Source organism: Hypomesus nipponensis, chromosome 9 (genome assembly GCF_054491055.1).
Source record: "Hypomesus nipponensis isolate SF chromosome 9, ASM5449105v1, whole genome shotgun sequence".
NCBI lineage: Eukaryota > Metazoa > Chordata > Actinopteri > Osmeriformes > Osmeridae > Hypomesus > Hypomesus nipponensis.
The window spans coordinates 7,713,921-7,737,638 of record NC_140369.1 but is presented as its reverse complement, the minus strand read 5'-3'; the positions used below and the strand labels follow the sequence as shown (position 1 = coordinate 7,737,638).

Below are 23,718 nucleotides of genomic sequence, written 5' to 3'. Positions count from 1 at the left end.
AATGAACTTGTTAAATGTATTAAATTGCAGTATTAACAATAAGGCCAACATTTCAGTTTCCAGAAAATATTTAATAAATGTTAACAAATAATATTGTCATTGGACAAATATCCTGTCCCTTGTGGCTCCTGTTTGGTCCATGACACCTAAACAAGAATAAAGAGGTTAGAAACGCATTAACATTGTCAATACGTCTGATCATTCTAAATCATCTAATTGATTTAGATCAACAACTACATTATCTATAAAGCATTTAGTCTACTGACCCTTTCACACTGCCCATGGTCTCCATCATTACGTGACAGGTTGTGGAGACATCAGGTCAAAATCTGACAAGTTTCTGGCAACCCACACACCAGCTGCAAATATGCCCAAATTGACCAGTAGGTTCCTACAGAAAGACAAATATAGTAGTGGGTTTTATCTGGATTAAAACAACACACTCATTTAATTTGATACATTTTCATTATGCTGTCATATGTAGCCTATCTGCACTCTGCAACAGCAGATCAAATTCAACAATGCTTTTATTGGACTCCATCATCCAATAAAATCAAGTATTAACGAATTTGTATCAATGCATGTAGTACTGGCAGCACATTTATGCAGATCAATATTTAATGTGGTTGGACATTGTAAAAATACGTTACACATTTGATTGGATCAAGACTGAAAACAACTTTTAGATTTACATTTCTGATGTAAACCACGTACTGTTGTCTGGCTAGAAAACCTCAATCCCGGTGCGTACAATTGCTACTATTATTGTGTAACACTATGTAGTCTAGCTGTTACAAGCTAATGACTTGTCACACTAACGAACCAATAGTTGAGTAACTAGCTCAGCGGCTATGTGTAAATGCATCACCAAGATAGCGATAGCTAACTACTCTAGACACTTGTACAGAGAAAGGGCGAATGAAAGGCATGCTTTCCAGATTCGCTTAACAACGCATCGCTCACATGGATACTGTACTCAAAGCTAACTAGCTATGCTAGCTAGCTATGCTAGCACCTCAACCATACTTGCTAAGATATGTTAACGAAAGGACCACAAAACGGCGTTAACGCACCTTCTAAAATCGTTTCTATCAGTGGCGAAATGGCAAGCAGAGCGAATCCATTCTACAACACCAGATGGTCCCACAGCACCCTTTTTCCCAGCTCCACTCATCTTGAATGTCTGTGTTCTGTCTTCTGTGGCTTTCTGCTTTAGCATGCGGCAATTTTACAGTGGGAATGATTTTCATGTAACACCAGCCCTTACCATTGACGGTCCGTGCATCATTTGCGTTCCATAACAAAACATGGCTGCTACACGGTACCGTCGGTTCTTGAAACTCTGCGAAGAATGGCCAAGGGACGAATCGAAGAAGGGCCGCGATTTAGGGACCGTTCTACGACAAAGAGTCGCCCATGCATTTCGTGAGGGTGAAAACACACAGGTAGAGTGCACATGCTTGCACAGTCACCATCAATAGTCTTTAATGACCTTGTTTCGAATAGATACAGCTTGCTAGCTAGCTCTACCAGTACTGACTACTGAGATGTGTTTGTACACTGACTGTTGTTACAGATTTCGGACCCAGAAAAGTGTGATCAAATGTACGAAAGTTTGGCCCGGATTAACACCAATGTGTACAGAGAAAGAGTAAGTAAACCCGCTTAAAGAAAGTTCACCTCGTGTATTACAGAATTGTTTAGGCTATTTTACTCGAACACGAATTACCCATTAATTATGAAAATCTCGTTTTCCCCATTAACTCAGTTTCCTCGCATACGAGATACCAGCTTTACCGGTGTGACATTGGAAGAATGTAAAATGCTGTTGGCAACAGGTATGGACACTATTTAAGTATTACTTGTGTAAGGTTGATGTTTTTCAAGTCAATGATGTCGCTAGGATTAAGACTGTTGCCATGTCAATCATTAAGATCCCATCTGAAACCTCCAGTCATCCACTTTTTGTACTTTGGATGGGGTGTGGGAATTGAAACTATCAAGTTTACTGTCAGGAACTTTAAACTACTCCTTTTACAGGAAGCATGCAGCAAATGGACGAGGAGAAGAAGGGATTATGGAAGACACTGATGGAGCGATTCTCTTCAAAGGCGCCAGAAGATAGTCCGGATAAACCTTCTGAGAAATAATGTTACATATTTGCATTTGCCTTTTCCTGTAGAAATAAAGCACCTCTTATTATATTTAATAAGGTTGTGATATATATATATATAGCTACTACACTTAACGTTGTAAAATCCGAAAGGTAGAGTTCTTCCTCTTTACCAATGTAACATATTTTGATAAGGGTTCCAAAAATAAGTTAAACAAAACTAATGTAAACAACCATATTTTTCATGGTACTCAATACAGTTATAGAACAGTCAACCAGATTAAGATGAGGACTTCCAAAGCCAAAATGAGTTGAATAGCAACCAGTGCAAAATATTTAAATTTTATGTATAACTAGTTTAATGTTTCAACATCCAATAGATTTGTAAATACATCTTGCAAGTATTCAGTGTTAATGTATAGTAAACATATGAGTGAAGGATGCAATGGTAATGGAATGTGTCGTAGAGAAGCAAATGAATACATGATATTTTCCCATGAATGTCCCTTCATTTTTATATGGTGTCATGAATATATGAGAAATTATATATTATTATAATTGATTGTTAAGACAATGCAAATTAAGCTCAAGGATTTCTGAATTTTTAAATTCAGATTTCTGAATTTTTAAATTCAGAAATGCCTTAAATGCCTTAAAAAAGTTTAAGGCATGTGTAGCACTACTCCTCTTTCTCCTCCTCAGGGTTGTCTCTCCATATACAGTAGTTGAGTGCGGTGGCGAGACACAGCCAAGCTAAGTAGGGTGCCATGATAAGTGTGGCTGTGGAACTGATAGGATACCAGGACACCATGGTGGCTCCCACTGCTCCAGTGAGCATCACAATCTCTATGAGTGCCTGGAAGGGAGGGAGAATTCAATCAAAACCCTTGCTGCAGTTTTAGTTGAGACCAGAAATGACCGTACAGTGTTGTAGTCTCATAATTTTCAGGGAAAAATTAACCATGCGGATAAAGTTGTTTTTAAATACCAGTTTGATTTTATGTGCTCCGAAGAAGATGGGTGTCCAGGCCCAGTTGAGAGCAAGTTGAAGTCCATACAGCCCCATTGGCACCATGGCATCCTCAGTAAAACCTCCTAGTTCCTTCCACACCAGGTAGGATCCATATCTAAAATTTGAGAAATATTGAGTTAATTATATATCAGCCTTACAAATACTTTAAGGGGTTACCTACGGTCAGGTGTTGCTGTAGCATGAGCAGTGGAGTGGGTGGGGCATGCTTGCCAGTGAGACTGGAGAAGGACAATATCACTCACCCCATGCCTGTGTAGAGAGTTGTCCACACTATTGGGAATGCAAAGTTGGGCGGGCGCCACCATGGCTTATTAAGAGTGGGAAACCAAGTTTTCACTTCTTTGCGTGTGACGAAGCCTCCATAGAGCCCTCCTAGATGTGGTAGGGCAGTCAGTCCTAGCATAGGCAGCCACATGTCTACAGGGAGGATATGGGGCATGTGACTTTAAAATTAACTTGAAACTTAATTAGCTTAGCTTATGTAAACGTAGCAGCGGGTTTAATAAATGTATTAGTTAATTCTATGTAACAACCTCAGTTTCGCATTTTGAATTATTATTAGAAGTATTTTACTACAAAATTCGAATTTAAGTTCGAAGATCTATTTCTCACAGTAGCCTAGCCGACAGACCTACCAGTTTAGAAACGAAAAGGCTGTATTGTGAATATCCTACATTCAATGTCTAGAACGTTGTAAACTGGAAGCGGTGGCTAGCCAAGTCTACTATTAGAGCACACGAATTAACTCTTACCTGTCAGTTCAATATTGTGGGTACTTGTCTGACTCGCTCTTTCAGGATTGAGGATGAGGGTTTTCGCTCGTTTTTGTCTACACCGTAATGCTAAATCATGCTGCAACGGTCAGATGAAACTCCCTTTCTGGTCAGAGTTTCTTATCAGAAAAGGGAAGGGTTATACGAGGACACTCCCAGGGTTTGCCATAATGCTACAGGCAGGACGATTTTGTAAATAATGTGAGCGTTTCATAACGACAGAAATCATGTTAGATGGATTCAACATTGCGCTAATGCGCCTATGTCGACCAGCTGCGCAAATTTGTCTACAAATAAAATATAATGTCGTTTTAGCTGGGGACCATTTATCTCACGAACCAGTGGGCGTGAAAGAATATGTAATATATTGTTTAAAAAAATGTTAGGCTAGATTAACTAAACGAAAATGTAAAATCTAATGATAGGCTACGAGTCCTGCGCATAGGTCTTTGTAGCCTATCGAATTATTTTCAAATCTGTCATACAAAGTGTAGATGCTATACCTTAATGACATAAACAATGTCAGTTTATGTTGGGTCCATCCTATACGTTTTCAAAATGTGTATGTAATTTAAAAACGCTTGCACAGACAAATATCGGAGGTTGAGTTGGAGCTATAGGCTATGAGCCAGGTATACTACCACACAAACTACAATAATGAAGCAGGGGTTTTCATTTTAATAATGGATGTTATTGTGTTAAGAAGGGTATTATGAAAACCATTTTATTATCATATTGGGATTATCTGCTCCTCCTCCCACCTCATCATGCTTAGGCAAACAGTCACACCTTACATCTCGGTCCTCCAGCGTTCAACATCTTCTTGTCTCTCCACAAAACCTCGTTGTCTGTGAACTCTCACCCTGACGGTTGGGAAATGTCAAAGAGAGGCCCGTGCTGCAGTAGGGGGGCGGACAAAAAAAAACAGTTTATGGCTTTATTTGAACACAATTAGTCTAATTTTCCGTTCTTCTTAAACAAGTGCCATAACCCATGGACTATTATCAAAAACCGACCCGTGGGCTATCTGATCCCTCCAGCGCCACCGACAATTAATTTGCAGCCTTCACTATTCTCGGTAGTTTCGTATCACAATCCTTGTCAGACATGTGAGTAGCAAACCCCCGCTGTCTTAATTCAACAACCCGTTATATCTGCGATAAAGCCTGTGCATAACCTCGGTGATTCTTATCCAAAGATACAATGTGTAAATGCAGTGTTTCACCTAAATAACTGCTCTGTAGCCTACTGCCTACCTGTGCAGTTGACTGCGCCGCAGATTGAAAACATATCGGTATTACTGCGTGTTTGTCGTCGTGTTGCCTACGATATTATTCATTTTAATTCTCTGTGTTAAAATGTCAATATGATAACGTTAATTTGGCATTAGACATTATTTTGATAGACATCGTATTGCTAGCATCCTAGCCTCATAGCCAATATAGACTGGCGTTGCTTAGCGTATTTAGACCTCGGCAAATGCTACCTACCTTACACATAGATACAAACTATAAAATGCCCAGAATCTTGTGTCATTAGAAATATTCTTGCTTTGAATAATGATTGGGCCATTGAAAGTTGCCTACAACGAATCGTTTGTTACCATAATGCGATGTTTCAGACTTATAGACTACTGATATTTTCATACACTCATTTTACCCTTCATGGGGTTCTTCTCAATCTCGTACATGTTGATTAAAACGATTAAGTGTAACTAAGAACATGCATACAAGTTGTAGACATCACCAGAATGAAATTATTTAACCAACCAACACTAAATGATAATAATAACAATAATAATAGGTTGTTATTTGCATTGTCAATGTTTTTTATTCCTATTATTGTGGGTGTGATTCTTCCATTTGAAGGAAGGTCTACTGGTCTATCAGATTCTGCTCTTTTTAATCTAAAGTTTTCTTTCTAATGTTTACTAGGCCTATAAGTTTTAACAAAGATTGTTGCCCATCTCACTTATAGGAGAGAGAAAATAATGCTCCTCCTGAAAATTATAATGCAACCATCCAGCTCTCCTTTCACCATGACACCCAGCAGAGGATTTAGGGATTTATGCTTGGATCCCTACCACTGATGGCCTGGACTGGGTAAAAACATTGTGTGTGTAATGAGTCAAAATGTAAGATGCTGTGACTAGTAGACCAATTGAAAAATGATAGACAAGTTCTCATTCACCTAGACTGTCCCTTACTTGTTTTATTCAAATCTGCTTGATTTGTTTTCACTTCCATCTGTTGTCAGGTTTCAGCTGGCCTGCTGAAGTTATGGGGAGCTGTTGGAGCTGCCTATACAGAGACCGCATCAGAGACAACCATCTCACCAAATTTAAGGTTGTCTGCTTGTCAACACTCTTCTTTACAATGTATTGTTTTACTTAAGATAGACAGTTTGATTGTTGTGTACAGTTTGTGTACAATGTTTGCATTGAAGATTTTTTTTTTACTGTATTCACTTTTAAATGTTGTTTTGCACATTATACCCCCACAACTATCTGTAATCCTAATTTAAACACACAATTTAGACACTTTCCTTTCCGAAGACAGGATTGATATGGTTGGCAGGAGATGAAATGATGTTAATTGTACAGTGATAAAATATGACATGTTTTCCATGACAGGTAACTAATGTTGATGATGAAGGTAATGAACTGGGCTCTGGGACCATGGAGCTCACCCAGACAGAGCTCATTCTGCACACACGCAAGAGGGATGCCATTCGGTGGCCCTACCTCTGTCTGCGCCGCTATGGCTATGACTCCAACCTCTTTTCTTTTGAGAGTGGAAGACGTTGCCAAACTGGACAGGGTGAGTAACCTGGTCGACAGTTGAATGATTCCTGCACTGCTGTATATTGAACTAAGTTAAGTTCCATTGTGAATTTATGTGTTAGTGCTTGCATTGTCACTTTGAATCTACTGTTAAAACTAAGTAGTTCTAAGGCTGTTCTAACAGTTGTTTAACCTCTGTCTCTTAGGCACCATCTCAATCATTCATACTATTGCTTAGTTTCACACTGTTGTTTTATTATTCAACACCAAACTAATGAATATAATTTTGACATTTGACAAACAGTTTCTCACAACTTACAGCAAACACACAACTACAATTTGTTAAATCTAATTTTTCTATCGAAATGTTTCTTTTTCCATCAGGAATATTTGCTTTTAAGTGTTCCCGGGCAGAGGAGATCTTCAACCTGCTCCAGGAGCTAATGCAGTGCAATAGCATCAATGTGGTGGAAGAGCCTATGATGATGAGTCGCAGTGGCCACACTCCAGAAATGGACATTCCCCGCACACCTCAAACCCCCAACAGTGAGACATCTACACAACGAAATACACACACTTGCTAAGTCTTTCTAAACCTGTAACACATAAGTCTGGGGGCATCTGTCTCACAGTTGTTAGTCATTAGTATTGTGGGCATGTAAAGGTAGTCATTATACTGTCATCTGTCTGCAGCTCCAGCATTCCCTGTCCAGGGTTTCCCTAATGGTTACCCTGGATATCCTATCCGAGCTGACTCTTCCCAGCCTTCTCTGGCTGACGATCACGGCCACAGCCTCATGGGCCTTGAGGACCAGGTAAGGGAGAACTGTTAACATTTTCACCTTTAATCTTCATTCTCCACTGATGCTGTAACTGTTGGAGGGCTTACAAAACACATTGTTTTCTTCTACAAAAGGCACACACCTACGTGAACACTGTTAGTGTGGAGGGGGACCTCTCCAGTCGACACTGTGTGCACTCCCTACCAGAGGTGCGGCCTAGCTCTTTTCCTGAGCCGGCACGCAGCTCCATGACTGTGGGGGGGCAAGGAGGTGGCCAGTCCAGCATGCACTGCTGTCCGTTGGAGGAACGCAAAGATCCCCAGGTATTTTTACAGCCTTCCTCACAGGAGGTCAAATTCATGTTAGGACCTACTCCAGCCCAACGTCATCTACTGGAACGAGAACGAGAAAGGGAGAGACATGGGCATAATCCCCATGTTCTGCGGCCAGTAGAGGGTGCAACAGGCTCAGAAACAGAGGGCGACGAGCCTCCTCTGCACATGTGCAACTCTTATCATCACTACCAACATCTCATGCACCGGCATCCAAGCCATGAGCATCAGGAGGGCTGTCAGGGTAGCCAACTTACCTACGAGAACATTAACGGCCTGAGTAGGGGTCGCAGGCTGAGACTCAGTCCCAGCAGTGTATCCCAGTCTGTGGGCTCCAGTAGCAGCAGCAGCACCACTGGAGACAGTCACTCCCACCCCATGTCCCACCCACACCACCACGGCCCCTCATCATTGCCTCCGCAGGGCTACCCCTGTGAGCGGGGTATGGGTGGAGGTCACCGGCGGACAGCTCTGCTCAACTATGAGAACCTACCCTCCCTGCCCCCAGTGTGGGAATATCGTGCTCTGCAGAGGGACGAGGAGCAGGATGAGGAAGATGACGAGCAGGATGAGGAGTACGAGGAGGAGGAGGACTTTGATGAGTATGAGTTTTCAGAAGGTCCCAGCACACCCAATGGTTACCATCAGGATGGTGGAGGGATCCACCGGGATGCCCTGCAGAACTACGTCAACACAGAGCAGGTACAACCACCCCGGTTCCGACACGCCTGCCCCCCACACCCCCAGCCATGTCAGTCAGACAGAGGAGGGCGAATATTCAGCTTTGATTTTCGCAGAAGATCGGGGGTAGGGGTGGGAGGGTGCGAGCACGGCCATATGCCTCCCTCGGGGCAGCTTAACTACATCCAGGTGGACTTGGAGGGAGAGCCACCATGTCAGCCTCATGGTGTTGGGGGTACCCAACCCCAGCCACAGCACCAGCGCCTACCACCCCTTAAATGTGGTCCCCAGGCACCCCGACGCAGTGAGTTCTACGCAGTCATCGACCTGAAGAAAACAGCAGCCATGTCTAACCTGCAGAAAGCTCTTCCCAGGGACGATGGGACCTCAAGAAAGACTCGCCACAACAGCACAGACCTGCCTCTGTAAAGGAGATTGGAGGAGAGGAAAAGATGAAAGCAAGGAGCAAATACAGCAAAGATGAATGAAGGGATAGAGGTGAGGTGGGTGGACAGCTTAAGTGGACAGGTTTAGCACACTGGACCCCTCACTGTCAACCACCCATTCGACCTTCAGGCTGGCTTATCTACAGTACAGGTACCTAATTAGAAACTTTCTGAAAACTATCTGTGCATATACCAGTAATTGAGGAAGCTGTTTGGGGCATTGCCCTGTTATTGTCTGTTATTTGGATGTAGTGTAAGGCTGTTTAGTTTAACGGCACCACCTCTGATTGGCCAGATTTTTGGTTGTGCTCCTAAAACTTGCATTCATTTAGACTTTGCTGTATATCTTTCGCATTAGCTATGTGGTGGAGGCCCTTGGACATAAACCAGAGAAAGATACAGCTTGGTTATATCAGCTACCTTGTATTTACCCATGATGCTTTGTATGAGATGAAAAGTCACTGCCCAGGAAATAACTAGATTTTCAATTTTTCATGGACATTCTTTATATTATTTTTCTACTATGTAATAACCCTCGTTATTGGCCCTAGATGAATATTCTCTTAATCAATTATTATTCCTGAAATAGTTTATGAAGTTAATATTATTTTTATTTTTTTGTATCATACTGATTTGAGAAGTGGCTGAAGTGAAAAATTGTTAATGATTACCATGAAATGATGCGTATTCCTCAGTTCACAAGCACTTATTCTGCTGTGACTGTTAGAAAGGACAGTTGATGTATATTTATAATCTGCCCTCAGGAAATATAACAGATCAGAATGTTTTGCACAATCCTTTGGAATTGTAAATTTACATTCTCATGTTAAGTATTATTTGGACTCGGACCCTATCACAGAGACACAGAATGGATCACATTATCACCATTTTAAGATCAGCCCATGTTAAATTGAAAATGGGTATGAAAGGGGTTAGGGTTGGTGGAGTAGTTAGAATTGTAGCATGTCCTGGTGGTGCACATACACTAGGTAGTCTTCTTCCACCAACCACACCAACCACTTCAGTTTATTGCAAAGATGAATGCATTTGGTACTTCCTTTTCACATGAGTTAGGGTGGAGCATAGAGATTAAAACTATTTAATGGGTATAGGCTGCTTGTTCTTAATGGTTATTTTACTGTACCAAACATTTTATGGATATTTCCGATCTGACTCTGACAACTTCGAATAGTTGCACCTACTTGTTCAGTAATTTACCAAGTGTCAAATTGACATGTGCTGAAAGGATTAATTTAAAGGGGAATATGTCAGTATGTTTTAAATGTAAACTCATGAGCGCCATGCAGAAAGCCTTTTGAATGATTATATTTATTTGTCTATTTATTAATTTACTAAATTGTTGTCTGTTTTGTTATTGCTTTATCCAAATGTGATGACCAGCTTTTTTTAACCAGTCGGTGATTGGGAGACCAAAGTATCACCTTGGATTACCGCTGGAGACAGGGGTAACACTGTTATAACTGTACTATGTTTTGAAAAAGAAAGACTGTATCAACATTTAAAGTGCCAAATCTTTACTGCTAACTGTATTAACATGATGAATAAAATCAATGTGCCATTAGGAATAAAAAATAATACAAAAAAAACTGGAAGGAAACAGAAATGAATGAGGAGGGAAGTCAGTGTTCATCAAGTTCACTCCTCGTGAATCCATTGTTTTCAGGTTAGCTAGACAAAAAAGGGCAAGAATGACACATTTCACCTCATTCACAGCCATATTGGAGTGAGACAAAGGATTGGTAATCGTGTAATCTGGTAATCACAAATCCTGTGGTTCAATGCTGCTACAGTATGTACATAAAAACAGTATGTAAGCTACTAGTCATGGTAAAAATGCTGTTGTGTTGGAGCCTATGCAGGATTTTTTGCTATGTTGTTTGGTAATAGAACTAGCATTGTCTTATTCCTCAAGATCATGGCCTCTGAATTATACATGTGAAAATTGACATTTCTAAATTCCTTTATTTGTATTTGGCAATGTTTCAAATATTTGACCTTGTAATTGTTTTCATCACAATCTGGCTGTCTAGTAAGTGAAGTTGCTGAAGCACATATCCACCAACTATAACCCTCTCATGAGTGTGCATATTAACTGCTTATTTGAAGTGATGAAAGTAGATACTCTGGTAGAGTTCTACATGGACATTTCAGATGGGGATATGTACTGAACACATATATTTTCATGATACATTTAAAGGGTGTTTACATTTTGCAATAATGGTTGAATAGAGTTTTGTTGATAAAGATAATGCTCCCAACCCATGTGTGAAGTTTTAACAGATTATAGAGCTGCAGACCTATTTTATTTTGGCCAAGTTATTTTGTCAATCAGCATTATCTGACTACTTTCTCAGGCCCTGTGTTGATAATACAACTTTTGTAATGTGTGTTTAGGTAACAACGTTTTCTTTTTCTTTCAATGATTTATATATTTTTTACACTTATTTATATATTTATTGTTATTTTTATTTGGACAATTTGCTTACACACACTTTAACTGTGCCACAAATGAATGTTTCCAAGCTCTAAATAATTTGTGGCTTTTGGATGTGTATTATTTACAGAACAGATATCAGGAGGCACACTGCCTAATTTACTGTTTTTCAGTAACAAGTGGGCTTCTGTTGTCTGTTTTTGGAAGTGTTACGTTTTACATTGGTTGCAGGTACTTACTATTATTTTAGATAACGTATTAGTGCTTTCTCTCGAATTTTGGTAAAGCTGATACCACAAGAATCCAGAAGCAGTCCCTACCCTTAACTTTGAAATAGGTAACTTTTACAACAACAAAAAAAGTGGATAGGTAATATTACAGTGCTTTAAAGCATATTGAAGATCTTAATTAAGACCTTAAGTAAACTTGTAACTTTGAACAATATTAAGGTCAATGTCTCTTCAGGAAGTTAGAGTCCATCACTGAAATAGAAGCAAAGGCACCCTCCAGTTAGCGTCAGTCCTGTGGTGTGATATGATAAATTGTTGTGAGGTATTCCATGCACATTCAACAAATGTGACTCAGTTTACTTCTATAAGTACACATTATTGTCCTAATGTGTAAATGGTAGCTTAAATACCTAGGAAATGTCATAGTAACTTGGTGCTGTGTTAAAATATCCCTGTCAAAGGTTTGTTTCATTTGTCTTTTTTTATTTTATTGTAAGCAATCACTACTGGGTGGTAATAATATAGGTCCCTTTTCATATTTTCCTTCAAAAAAGCTCTTTACAAGTACCCCAAGCAATGGAAATCTGTTGACCCTCAATGTGGTGATTGTCTTTTGAGGGTTTGTGTTTATTGATGTAAAGGTCCAGTTACAGTTTTTGCACATTCCTACAAACTAAAGAAGATGACTGTGTGAACTGTTTTAAGAGCATAAACTAACCTTAGTTGGGAGAATTGTGCAAAATCTATAAAGTAACACTTATTTGGTGGGGTTGACCAATCAAACTTAATGACTGTGATGTAAACTAATATGTACCAGTGCCAAATTTCTTTGAGTAAGATTAAGGCCAGGTATTACCTGGTTGAACCTAGGTATGAGGACTCTTCACTAGAGAAGCCAATGAAGCACCTCTGGTGTAGAGTAAACCTGCTGGATGAATGTAGAAAGACTCTAAAGCTGATGGATCATTATGCTTCATGTGCTGAAAGTGAGAAAAAAAAGTCTTTATTTAAATTTTGCAATCCAAGTTTATTCGTATTTATTGTAAGTTTATATCTGTATGTACATACTCAAACTGTATGTGTATGCAGTAAAGGTTGCTCATGTCATTAAAGGTAACTGATATAAGCTAGTTTTGTTACATCTGTTGAATTGTGAAACATTTCATTATTTTCCATCTAAAATTGCATTTCAAACTCTAGTAGATGGCCAGTTTGTCATCTTCATTCCTCCATCTGTGTCCAAAGGGATGAATGTTACCCTGATTTATACTTCATTAAAAAAGTGGGGCTTGTACAAAATGACTAAATGTTATTTCCATATTAAAATCCTACTGTTGAGAAAGTGTTCTTTTGCTGAGTATTTTCATATGAAGGAGGTTTCGTTACTCCGTAAGAAATGAATTCCCAAGTGAACAGCATAATGTTTTTGCTTAAACACAGATCTAAAACTTTGGTATTATTTGAGGTTTGCTTTTGCAGGTGAATATTGTTTACTATCTCATTTAGAGCATGCACTTGGTGTCTGCCTGTGTAACATGTTTCAATGATTTGATGTACAGAGAGCATGGTCTTGATAGTTCTAGAGATTTTCCAGCAAGCTGTAAAAATATGCCTTACGGTTGTCTTGTCTTGTTGTGTTGGTATGTCTGTCTTGTTTCATGGCCACTAAGTCATTGTGTCAAAAGAGGAATCTCTCAAATAAAGCAGAGCTTTTATTGTTTCTACTCCGTTTGGTGTCAATAATATAAGACAAAGAGATGTTTAGTGATCTCAAGTGAAAATGAAGTGAAACTGGATGGAAAAGTATGTCATTACTGGATGTCACAAGGTAAAGTATGTCATTACTTTAACTAATTTAACTAAAAATAGAAAGTTTCCAATGAAATTGCACATGGTGATGTGACCTGTTCATAGTCAGCATTTCCCATTGACCAAAGTATAGCCTAATTATGGACTTGTGACATCCAGTACCTTCCAGTACAGTTGAGGCTCAGCTGATTTGGTTTAGGTGTAAAAATGCAGCAAAGGAGTTAAAAGTGGATGTGACAATCTTTGCACGATTCTTAATGTGGGGAAGAAAATGTAGAGAACAAGATAACTTCCTCACGTGGGGTCTACTAATGTCCTCTTGCCATTATACAGCAGCTGAGGAGCACCCAGTCTGAGAGGAATACTGATTAGGCTGGGAAAGGTCTTTAGTGATGCACGGGTAAGTAAATGTACTTGCTGTGCATAAAGTATGACAGGAACTCTGTTATATCTAGCAATGCAACTTTTCTTAAAAACCTGTGACAAAACATCCACTCTTTATAATCCTACATTTTTAGGTTGAACTGTAAATGACTAAAGCTACACTACCAGTGCCAGCTTAGGGTCAGCTGAGTCACAAAAAATGAATGAAAGTTACTCGTGAAAAAACAAACTTATCTTATGTAAACTATCTGCAATACTGACTGATTCAGCTTCTCCATTTCCATGTACCTATCTGTGCCGAGGTATTGGTTGACAAAAATGTATTTAATTGGCAACACTTTATAATTCCCTAATACCTGAAACACATTTTGGAATGAGTGTACTCATGGACATGGCAAAGGATTTCCCTAAGTTTACCAGTCATGAAATTCCCGCACAAGACGACAGTTTGATGACAAAGAGCAAACTGCTGATGGACCTTGGCCAGGGGGCCAACAAGTTTAAGTTCCTTCTGGCAGTCGCAGGTACCTTGGCGGGGCAGAGGAACATTTGGAAGTTCCCTTATCTTTCTTACAAAAACAGAGGAGGTAAGGAACCTTTTCATAGACTAATCAAAAGCTTTGCTTGCTTTAGAATTAACTCCCATATACAAGAATAAGTTATCTTTGGACCATATGTAAAGTCAACACTGAAAATAGTACTTTTGACAGTTTGATAATATCCTTGATCATAATGACTATTATTATTTTCTGGTAATTCTGTGCAAATGATTTGAGTATATTGAAAGATCAACATGGGTGGCCTTTGGGTCACCAAATACATTTTTTGGCAAAATAACAAAACAAACAAAAATATATATTTTAATTGCATAAATAAAAGATGTGAATTGTAAACTGTGTGCTTTTCTCTACTCAGGGATTGGTGATCCCATCCATGGAGGGATTTCCTATGCTGCAGTGTTTGACATTATAATCCAGGTTAGGGCAAACATGTTCCTTTCCCTGCAGTGGAGACGTGTCATGGTCCTGCTGCAAGAATGACTTGAATACTGGTAATAAACATTGCAGGTTTGCTTAATTGTTTTTTAATTTTAATTTTACTTAAGGAGGATAGTCGTTGTTGCATTGAATTTCATCAACACAATTAATTCTGTAGATATCCTGTAGATGGCAGAGCATGACCGTATTCTTGTAAACTAGTATACTAGAGTGGTGGCCAACCGGAAACCTTATTGAGACGATTACTTAACCCTTGTGCTGCCTTCGGGTCAGATGACCCAAAGGTTCATAATGAACCATTGTTGTGTTTACCCAATTTTACCCAATACAAAAACAAATACAACATTTTTTCTTTTAACCTTCGCAATGTGGGGGGTCTGAGACAGCCCAACGGTAAAAAAAAAATTATTCACCTTGTTTTTGTATGCGGTAAAGTTGTTGCAATACGACGGTGGGTCACAATGACTGATGGGTCAGAATGACCCAAAGATAACACAAGGGTTAAATTCTCTCTTAATCGTACAGTTCTAATATTCAGAATTCTAATCCTATCTGAGTATTCCTGTAGTGTGCCAAATTAATGAGATTCAGGAACTCTATGTCAGCTTAAAGAAGTATGAGTTGCTAACCCTGTGGAGTATAACGCCCTTACGGATGAGTTAGGTTGCTCATTTTAGGGCAAAATAACACCCATAATCACTGAATACGTTCCAACTACTCCCAAGACAATAGATGACTTTAAAAATATTAGTGGAGCCACGAAATGTTTATAATAATAATAATAAGGATGATGTTCCTATATTTTGGGTTCAGTGATGTTGAAACAAGAAAGAAGAGGGTTGTCTAAATCATAATATAGGGATTATATTTCCATGTGCTCAGTGTATGGATTCCAGGTTTGGTTGCCACAAATGTATGTCTTTAATAATGATCATATTTTATTTTATTTTTTACCATAGATGCCTGTGTTGAATTTGATAAAAAGGTATGTGTGAACTGGACAGTGCCAGCGAATGCAACATCACCTACAACTTAATTCTGGGAGAAAGTTGGATCTTCCATAACCTACACTTAACTGTAATATTAAATGCAACCTTAGTGGTATACATTTATGGATAACTACAAATAATACTTCAAAGGCATTAATGTTTGGTTACCATAAATTAATGTTTCAAAAGGTTGGTTCATCACACTTGGCTTGAGTACTAAGTCATCTTTTGCTCCACCCTCCTCATAATAACATACATCCTTGATTCAGGTTTCTGTCTAGTACCTCTTGTGGGATTAATGTTATGTGTATATGAACTCTATTGTAACCAACAATTGCAGATGTGCTCAATTTGTTTCAAATGTGTCTTTTCTCAAGAGAAAGGTTTTAAGCATCTCCTTAGGAATTGATCCCTGGCAATTTGTATTGGTAGTTGGTTTTATTCTTCATTTTGGCATGGATACTCTGTTACTTCTGCGTATGGAAAGGAGTGAAGTCTACAGGAAAGGTATATTGTGATTGGGATCAAATGAATTTGGTTCTAGTTACTTAAATTAGTGGAAGCTAATTGTGAAATAATCAGACCTTATATAGATATGTCCAAACAAACGACATTCCAGCTGTTGTAATGAGCATACATAAGGAAATATATAGCATACATAAGGAAAGTACTTCAACTGTAAAATGATTACTGACTGTGATTATACTTAAGTCAATATGACTGGATGAACACAATAAAGATGCATGAGGTAACAGCATTTATCCCTACCACTGGAGCCATTTGAGTGTATTTCTATTCTCACAGCATCCTGTCTCAGTCAGTGAGACTAATGAAAGTAATGGTGTGTGTGCAGTCTGGTATGTAGTAATAGAATGCCAGCTGTCAATCATGAAAGTCACACCCAGTTTATGCTCGTCTCGACAATCTACCCTGAACTACCCACCATCTGCTGGACTAGAGTGGACTTTTATAATTCTTTATGATTTCTATAATTTAGCAGACATTATATTTCAAAATGACATACCTATTATGTGTATGGAGAGGAAATTTTATAATTGATATTGTCTAGGATACTTGACAAAAACGACATTTGTAATTTATATGTTCCTAGAAGGCTGCCAATACCAATGGTTAGAATATAATGTTACTTAATGATATATGTTGTTTACTTCACAGCTATCTGACAGTGGTGTTTCTTTTGGAGTAATCAATGGCCTAGTATTTCACCTCTACCCTGATCTGGCTCAGTTTTTGCAACCACAAGTGAGAAATGTCTGGAGAGCCAGACTGCTCGAGGCAGTTACAACCAATAGAAAAATGACTGCTATAAGGTAAGTAACTTACCAGTAGTTACTGTTTAGTCACTTAAGTCACTTTAGTGACTTAAGTGACTAAGGTGTCATCCAGTCCTTGTTTTCTTAAATTGTATCTCATTACATAAACACAAGACTCCTCATCTATAATTTTTTTGGAAAGTGCGTCACTGAGACTGGACCCTCAATATACCATGGGTTTATTAGTTATTCGTTCAAAAATCCAGAAAATTAAGACAAATGTGTGGCGGCCTATGGAAACCCGTCGGATGTCGCGGCCGCTCATTGTTAAAATAAAAGATCGAAAATCGTTATCTGTCCAAATTGAGATTTTTTATGTTTTGTATAGTTAACACCCTAAACTTTATTGTAATTTACAACAATTCTATGATTAATTATGAAAAACAGTTCATTTCTATGTTTTTGGACATAGATAGCAAGATTTTCAAGCCATGTCAAATCAAATGGTCAATTTGCCTGCTCTTTTCAGTGCTGCAGCAGCAGCCCCAAACAACTGATCAATAAAGTCTGGCTGTTAAACTTAAAAATAACTTGCTGAAAAGTTATTAATGTATCCTATAGTTAAACTGACATTTACATTCACAATGTGATTTCGAACAAAAAGATTTCCTTTCCATATTCGCCACAGTAAACTACAATGAAACGGATTGGAGTCTTTGAATGCAGTTTTCTCCCTTATTACTTTTTACACAGGTCAACTTTTAAATGATGTAACTTCAGTTGTGATAAAGATATCGAAGTGATTTAAACATATTTGTTTTCAGGAGAGTTTTTAGTTTCCAACTATACCAAGAAAGTCACATTTTCACCATGTGAAGGCCACCACACAAATGGCCTTTTTGCATGAATGCACCAAACACTAGTAAAATGATTTAATCAAACTGTTATAGGTTGGAGAAGAGCTCAGTCAATCATTTAAAATGACAACTTTCTGAAAGTAGTATGCAAAAAATGTCAAAGTGCTAAAATGGCTGTCAATTTGAGTCTGTGTAAATCAGGTACAACTTCACTTTGACTTCTATAAACCCATGGAATGTCTCTTAGGGTACCTTTATCCCCTGTTTGGTGAATGGCGGTTCAAGCTTTGTAGCTGGGTTTACTATTTTCTCTTGTTTTGGGCTTACGTCCTATGAGTGGCTGCATCCTGTTAGTGTAGCTCTTTTCTGTACACTCTTAGTACGAAGAACCGTTAAACAAAAAAGAGTTTTATTATTGTAAGGATTTGTACTGATTGAATTAATCTTAGTTTGTATTCTTTGTATACAGGTCCTAGCCGGGCATTCATCGCTTACCCTCATGCAATATCCATGATGCCTTTACCCCAGCTGTAGGTCATATGTTCCTTCATTATGGTAATCTTTTATGGTGTGGACACACAGGCGAGAGGAAACACTTTCTTTTGAGACACATAGTGTCGGCTATAATGAATCAACTGAAATGATCATATTTAGGCTACAACAAAAAAGGATCCTATTGTTTCTTCCGTCTAATAGTTTGTCCGTTTGTATTGTCTAATGACATCAGTAACACACATAATCCCTGCTGTGTATCAGACAGGATATTGTCGAGAGTTGTTGCTGCTTGTCCTCTGCTCTGTATGCATGTCTGCTTCCGCAAAGACTAAATGCAACACACCCTCAAATGTTGGCAAGTAATATTACACCGTGTGCTATATTAATTATACTTCAGAACCCATGAGGAATTAAAGAGATAGTCATCTTAGAAAGTAAGCTGTCATTGTGCCAATGTGTCATTTTGGAATTTGAGCTTCCAAGAAAAAGGGTGTAAAATTGACCCATACCATTGGAAAGCTTACGTCCCATTTTCATTGTAACAGTGCTCAATGCTCTTTTGCAGGGTGGCTTGTATTTCTTACAACTTTTGGGCCATTATGCTTGCAGTGGCAACAATCTTCTGCTACTCTGAATTAGTCAGTCAACAGCAGCTGGATGGATTTATGGTGAGTGCCTAAGATTCTCAGGTAATAAATGAACTGATTCATTGTTTTGTCTCCTGACAGGCCCATATTTGGTTGTATTTTTTTTTTTAAGATCCAGATTTTTCAAAGTGCTGAGTGAAGCAACCGTTCAGTCTAAGTACTAGAATCTTTGTTTCAGATGTCACCCTGTTGCTCTTTTGTAGCTAAAGTTTTGACATTCCCTCTAGAGTGACTTGTATGCTCTGTTTGGCTCAAATTCACTGTTCTGTTGTTTGCTTGTTTGAGAAGTAATCTCCCTTAAAGCTTGATGGACAAATGGGCCGCAGGGAAAACAACTTGTGGCTTTATACTGTTAATCCTTATAGAGTTATACCTTTCACATGCAAGTGCACGAGAAAACACTATGAACATTTTGACTTAACACACATCTACTTAATGGTGCATTGTTGCTCCTATTCCTAACGACATGAAGTGTGTCTTTATGAATGCTTTCACTAGACATGTAATAGATTCAAGTATGAGCATGTCATTATTGCTCATACAGTTATAAAACAGGGCCATCTGGCAGGGATACAATTGTGAGCTTTCATAAAAAAAAATTCTCCTGTTTTCTCAGCGTCAGGGTGTAGTAACAATATTGTTCAAATACAGCAGCCAAAGATCACATACTAGAAATGGTCTTTTTGACTTACACAACTTGAATGTGTCATTGGTCAAAGCCTAACCTGCATCTGTGCCACATATAATAGTAGTAGTCGATATATTTTTAGGGGGGAATAGTCCTTCATTATTACATAGACTGAACTAAGACTTGCCCTGAGACCAAAGGAAGATGCAGTTGACAAGGCTTGGCAGACAGGATACAATGTCACAGTTCTCTGATCCCTGCCTGTTACATGATCTTGAGTTGAATCAGCAATTACTGTTTAGCCCTTTAGCCTTATAGTACCCAATAATGTAACCATTTCCTGGGAACTTTATATGTGCACGTGCAGAACGTGCACTTGCAGAACGTAAAAAAAACTAATGATTTGATAACTTGACCAAAAATATAATGAAATGTCTTGACTGATATTGTAATATAATTGTCCACGATTATTTAATACCTTGTTACATTATTGGGAATTTATTACATTTTCAGGTGGATAATTTAACAAACTATTTTAACTTCAAATAATTATAATAATTTAACTTCAAAACTAATGTAATAATTTTGACAGAGAATGTTGTTATAATAATATGTATAATAACATACGATAATTATTATAATTTCATTTTATTTACATTTAGTCATTTAGCAGACGCTCTTATGCAGAGCGACTTACAGTAAGTCTGATCGAACTCTGATCTTTGATTTATTCTTGTGCTTTTTTCTCAGAAATGTAAAGTGTGCAAATATCCAAAACGTATATTATTGTTAGCATAACCTTAGCCTATTGAAATCATTATCATTTGACAATGATTAGTATTATGTTTGCAAATCTACATTAAATGTAAATTCTAGGCTTTTCGTAGAATTTGAAATTAACAATGGCAAGTGGAAGTATCAGTGAGGATTAATCAGGAAATTAACCTGCCTATACCCATGCTTATTGGTTGTTGTGCAAGGAATGTACTTTAGACCAGAGTGGATCTTAGATCAGACACCATTAAAAGATTCCAAAAACAGCAGAATATGGTTAACATTACACAAGCAAGAGATGAAGGCAAAATAGTTCAATCTCCATAAAATGTCCTCAAAGTTATTATTATTGAATGAAGGGTCTCCTTTGCGTCGTCTGATTTTGTGGCATGGTGCATTCAAAAAGGGTTACAAATCTAATTTGAAATCGAGAAAAAGGATTAACTTAATACTAAGTACATTTAAAAGTAGAAGTGTTTAGTCTTTGATGGGGGGATCCAATCATGGATTTTCTAGTTTTAAAAGGGGGCCTGACCAAAAATGTAGGTTGGTAGGCTTTCAGGTTATTACATTATTGGGTTTTATTACATTTAAGATCAAGTGTAAATGCACTTACATTTTCAGATGTTATAACATTTTCAGGAAATTATTACATTATTGGGAGCTACAAGATCCAAACTCGAATGTTGAATATGTGTTGATTTTAATAAGGAAGGCATTCAACTTTGTCTTACTGTACATTGACAGGTATAGATTACCTGTATGAAGACATTGAGGATACGATTGGGTATCGTCTCTGGCCATGCATATTAACATTATTATTTTTCTATGCCTCTGCTTTTTAATGACAACAATGAGTTTTTCACAAAACCTTATTTTCACAGATCCTCAAACAGCTCTGTCAGCCTGAAAGTATTAAGACATTCAACCTAAAGAAGACATTTGATGTCCTGTTGAGACTCAAGAGATGAAGTTGAGCTTGTAATGCAAATATGAACATCTTCTAGATATGGTAACAAAAAAGTTCAAACACTTTCCCATAAAAAGGTGAAATTGCAGCTAATTTCTCCCATGTATTTTTTTATCATGGAAAAATGTATTTAAAAAATTGGCATATGTATGGCATACCTGTAGGAAGTAGTTAAAAAAATATATAGTTTTAGTGAAAGGGTGATTTACCATTTCCCTTAACATCATTTTCATCCTTTATGGATGTCAGCAATACATTTGTATTCAACATACAAATACTTGTTGCCCCTGTATGGTGATGTGGGTGAAAGATATGGTGACAACAACATTTGTAGAAAAATATTAAACCAATCAATCAGGTTTCATGGCAGTTTTTGGAAATCTGAAAGGGTATAGGCAGTATTCTCTCAAGAAGTGTCAAGATGGTAATTACAAGTTGAGCTCATTAAGTAGGAATTCCCCATAGGCATAAAAACAGCATATCATTCTCAGACAAGCCCTATGGAGGTTTTACACTTCAAAGTTTAATAAAGGACAGGGTGTTAATTTATGATCTATATATTGGGTAAAGACTAGATAAAGATAAATAATTAAGTTTTATTTTTCATGGTTACAAGTCAGAAAATGTTTAATAACCCATATTTGAAAAGGACACCAATAATATTGCAATCAGTACTGCCCATCTGAATCATAAATGCATTGAGTAGCATGAACCTTTTTAGTGAGGTTATTTTTAGGGTCATAGTGTGAACGGTTTGGCTGGATCCCAGACCCCTGCTGTGCTGTAATGCGGGACTTGAGTTTCATCAAACCAACTAGATAATACATCCTGGTGGTTGCCAACAGAATGATCAAATTCAAATCAACAACAAAAAAGAAAACAGCATTGAATTACACTGATGTGTGGTGAGACCAACTTTTTTCAAACACTTGCATGTGTTTGTGGTGTGAGGGCATATACCCCCAAGGGACACAAAAATGCAATAATTACAAAAATTACAGATAATGTGCCATTTTATTTCATTCTTGTTTTACGCCATGATTTAAGATCATTCACACACTGTCAAGATCTTTATCCCCCAAAAATGTGACACTCCTCACAAAACAAAAGTTAGTCATCTAGAAGCCTGTACAAAAACAACAGCTATTTGCGGTGCAAATGTATTATGCATGAGTGTCTTTCGATATATTGATCTTAAATTAGCCTTGGTCACTCACATCTATTCTACTTTGATGTTTTTGCATATGGTGAGAAGGCTTTGTGGTGGGTTCAAGTCTTTTCTGTCAGTAAACCATTACAACCACATTTACCAACTACACATTAAAATAGATATATATTGTAAATAAAAATCAAAACATTATTGGTATTCGTACAAGCAAGCTGACGTGCAATCTATTATTTCTGAGCCTTTTACTAGGAAATAAGCCAGTTGATCAACACATTCAGCTGTGGCTGTCATGAGATTTCAGCTAAGGTTTCAAAGATCAGATGCCTACATACAGTACAGCAAATACTAAAGCTACATTTAGGTTACACCCCTACTGTGCTAACCATTTGAAGTTGCAACATGAAGTCTTATCAACAACAGAAAACGTAATCAACTAAACTCTTGCATGGACAATCATTTTGTGGATGCAAATTGATTACGCATTGATGTCTTCACAGGTATTGGTCACAAAGGCTCTGCCACATACATTCTATTGTATTTAGACAATAGACAAACACTCCCCTACTTGTGCTGGTTATTTGAAGTTGCAACATAAGCGTAACTCACATTTTAAGTTTAATTATTTCTTATTTGCTCCCATTTGGAAAAATGCTGTGGGTTTTATTGTACAAAAATATGTTTCAGACTTGGTTTAGCATGATGATGCATAATTAATCTTTAAATTAATCATATGTTTCTTTAAGCAGATGTTTCTTCATGGTGTTTTGCTCTAAAGGTTGCATCATAAGCGATTATGAAAACTGAAGTTATGTAGCTATTATGTAGTTAGATCACAGAACATAGCTATTCACAAGTTTTTAATGAAGATCAATCATCCTCACACCCTTGAAGGTCTCAAAAGCATTCTTTAGCGTGTCAAATTGCGAGTTAGTCTCACTGTCAACCATCTTAATTCTCAGAGTTTTAGGCAAACTGATGGATGTCTAGTGAGAGTACTTTTTTTTGGTCCCCCTTGAGGCTAAAGTGTCTGGCAGCCTTTCTGGGTTTGTCCTCATAAAAGCAGCAGCAGCCAACCTCATGCCCCGATCTCCAACAACT

General features: G+C 37.9%; 4 protein-coding genes across 4 annotated transcripts; 2 read left to right on the top strand and 2 right to left on the bottom strand.

The window, feature by feature from the left end:
- Positions 1 to 50: 50 nt before the first annotated feature.
- Positions 51 to 1,245, bottom strand: tomm6 (translocase of outer mitochondrial membrane 6 homolog (yeast)). Its single transcript, XM_084704169.1, has 3 exons — positions 1,074 to 1,245; positions 267 to 391; positions 51 to 146 (listed from the first exon to the last, which is right to left on the bottom strand). The coding sequence occupies exons 1-2, from the start codon at positions 1,217 to 1,219 to the stop codon at positions 295 to 297; spliced, it is 243 nt and encodes an 80-aa protein (XP_084560295.1). The 5' UTR covers positions 1,220 to 1,245; the 3' UTR covers positions 51 to 146; positions 267 to 294.
- An 18-nt stretch (positions 1,246 to 1,263) lies between these two features.
- uqcc2 (ubiquinol-cytochrome c reductase complex assembly factor 2) lies at positions 1,264 to 2,212 on the top strand. The gene is made up of 4 exons (XM_084704168.1): positions 1,264 to 1,445; positions 1,577 to 1,651; positions 1,769 to 1,838; positions 2,041 to 2,212. Exons 1-4 carry the CDS (start codon positions 1,308 to 1,310, stop codon positions 2,148 to 2,150), a joined length of 393 nt encoding a protein of 130 aa, XP_084560294.1. The 5' UTR covers positions 1,264 to 1,307; the 3' UTR covers positions 2,151 to 2,212.
- Positions 2,213 to 2,448: 236 nt separating this feature from the next.
- Positions 2,449 to 4,117, bottom strand: tspo (translocator protein). Its single transcript, XM_084704167.1, has 4 exons — positions 3,899 to 4,117; positions 3,389 to 3,563; positions 3,102 to 3,240; positions 2,449 to 2,969 (listed from the first exon to the last, which is right to left on the bottom strand). Exons 2-4 carry the CDS (start codon positions 3,559 to 3,561, stop codon positions 2,793 to 2,795), a joined length of 489 nt encoding a protein of 162 aa, XP_084560293.1. The 5' UTR covers positions 3,562 to 3,563; positions 3,899 to 4,117; the 3' UTR covers positions 2,449 to 2,792.
- A 636-nt stretch (positions 4,118 to 4,753) lies between these two features.
- frs3 (fibroblast growth factor receptor substrate 3) lies at positions 4,754 to 13,351 on the top strand. The gene is made up of 7 exons (XM_084706192.1): positions 4,754 to 5,028; positions 5,897 to 6,021; positions 6,176 to 6,264; positions 6,552 to 6,738; positions 7,086 to 7,247; positions 7,395 to 7,516; positions 7,618 to 13,351. Exons 3-7 carry the CDS (start codon positions 6,199 to 6,201, stop codon positions 8,923 to 8,925), a joined length of 1,845 nt encoding a protein of 614 aa, XP_084562318.1. The 5' UTR covers positions 4,754 to 5,028; positions 5,897 to 6,021; positions 6,176 to 6,198; the 3' UTR covers positions 8,926 to 13,351.
- Positions 13,352 to 23,718: the final 10,367 nt, after the last annotated feature.

What these genes read in the sequence shown, in the direction of transcription:
- uqcc2 (XM_084704168.1), top strand. Translation starts at nt 1,308, where the DNA reads ATGGCTGCTACACGGTACCGTCGGTTCTTGAAACTCTGCGAAGAATGG. An exon ending in CCAATGTGTACAGAGAAAGA is followed by an intron (nt 1,652 to 1,768) that starts GTAAGTAAACCC and finishes CCATTAACTCAG; the next exon opens with TTTCCTCGCATACGAGATAC. An exon ending in TAAAATGCTGTTGGCAACAG is followed by an intron (nt 1,839 to 2,040) that starts GTATGGACACTA and finishes CTCCTTTTACAG; the next exon opens with GAAGCATGCAGCAAATGGAC.
- tomm6 (XM_084704169.1), bottom strand. Translation starts at nt 1,219, where the DNA reads ATGCTAAAGCAGAAAGCCACAGAAGACAGAACACAGACATTCAAGATG. An exon ending in GATAGAAACGATTTTAGAAG is followed by an intron (nt 392 to 1,073) that starts GTGCGTTAACGC and finishes GTCTTTCTGTAG; the next exon opens with GAACCTACTGGTCAATTTGG.
- tspo (XM_084704167.1), bottom strand. Translation starts at nt 3,561, where the DNA reads ATGTGGCTGCCTATGCTAGGACTGACTGCCCTACCACATCTAGGAGGG. An exon ending in ACTCTCTACACAGGCATGGG is followed by an intron (nt 3,241 to 3,388) that starts GTGAGTGATATT and finishes CTCAAATTTTAG; the next exon opens with ATATGGATCCTACCTGGTGT. An exon ending in GAGCACATAAAATCAAACTG is followed by an intron (nt 2,970 to 3,101) that starts GTATTTAAAAAC and finishes CCTCCCTTCCAG; the next exon opens with GCACTCATAGAGATTGTGAT.
- frs3 (XM_084706192.1), top strand. Translation starts at nt 6,199, where the DNA reads ATGGGGAGCTGTTGGAGCTGCCTATACAGAGACCGCATCAGAGACAAC. An exon ending in ACCATCTCACCAAATTTAAG is followed by an intron (nt 6,265 to 6,551) that starts GTTGTCTGCTTG and finishes TTTCCATGACAG; the next exon opens with GTAACTAATGTTGATGATGA. An exon ending in TCATGGGCCTTGAGGACCAG is followed by an intron (nt 7,517 to 7,617) that starts GTAAGGGAGAAC and finishes CTTCTACAAAAG; the next exon opens with GCACACACCTACGTGAACAC.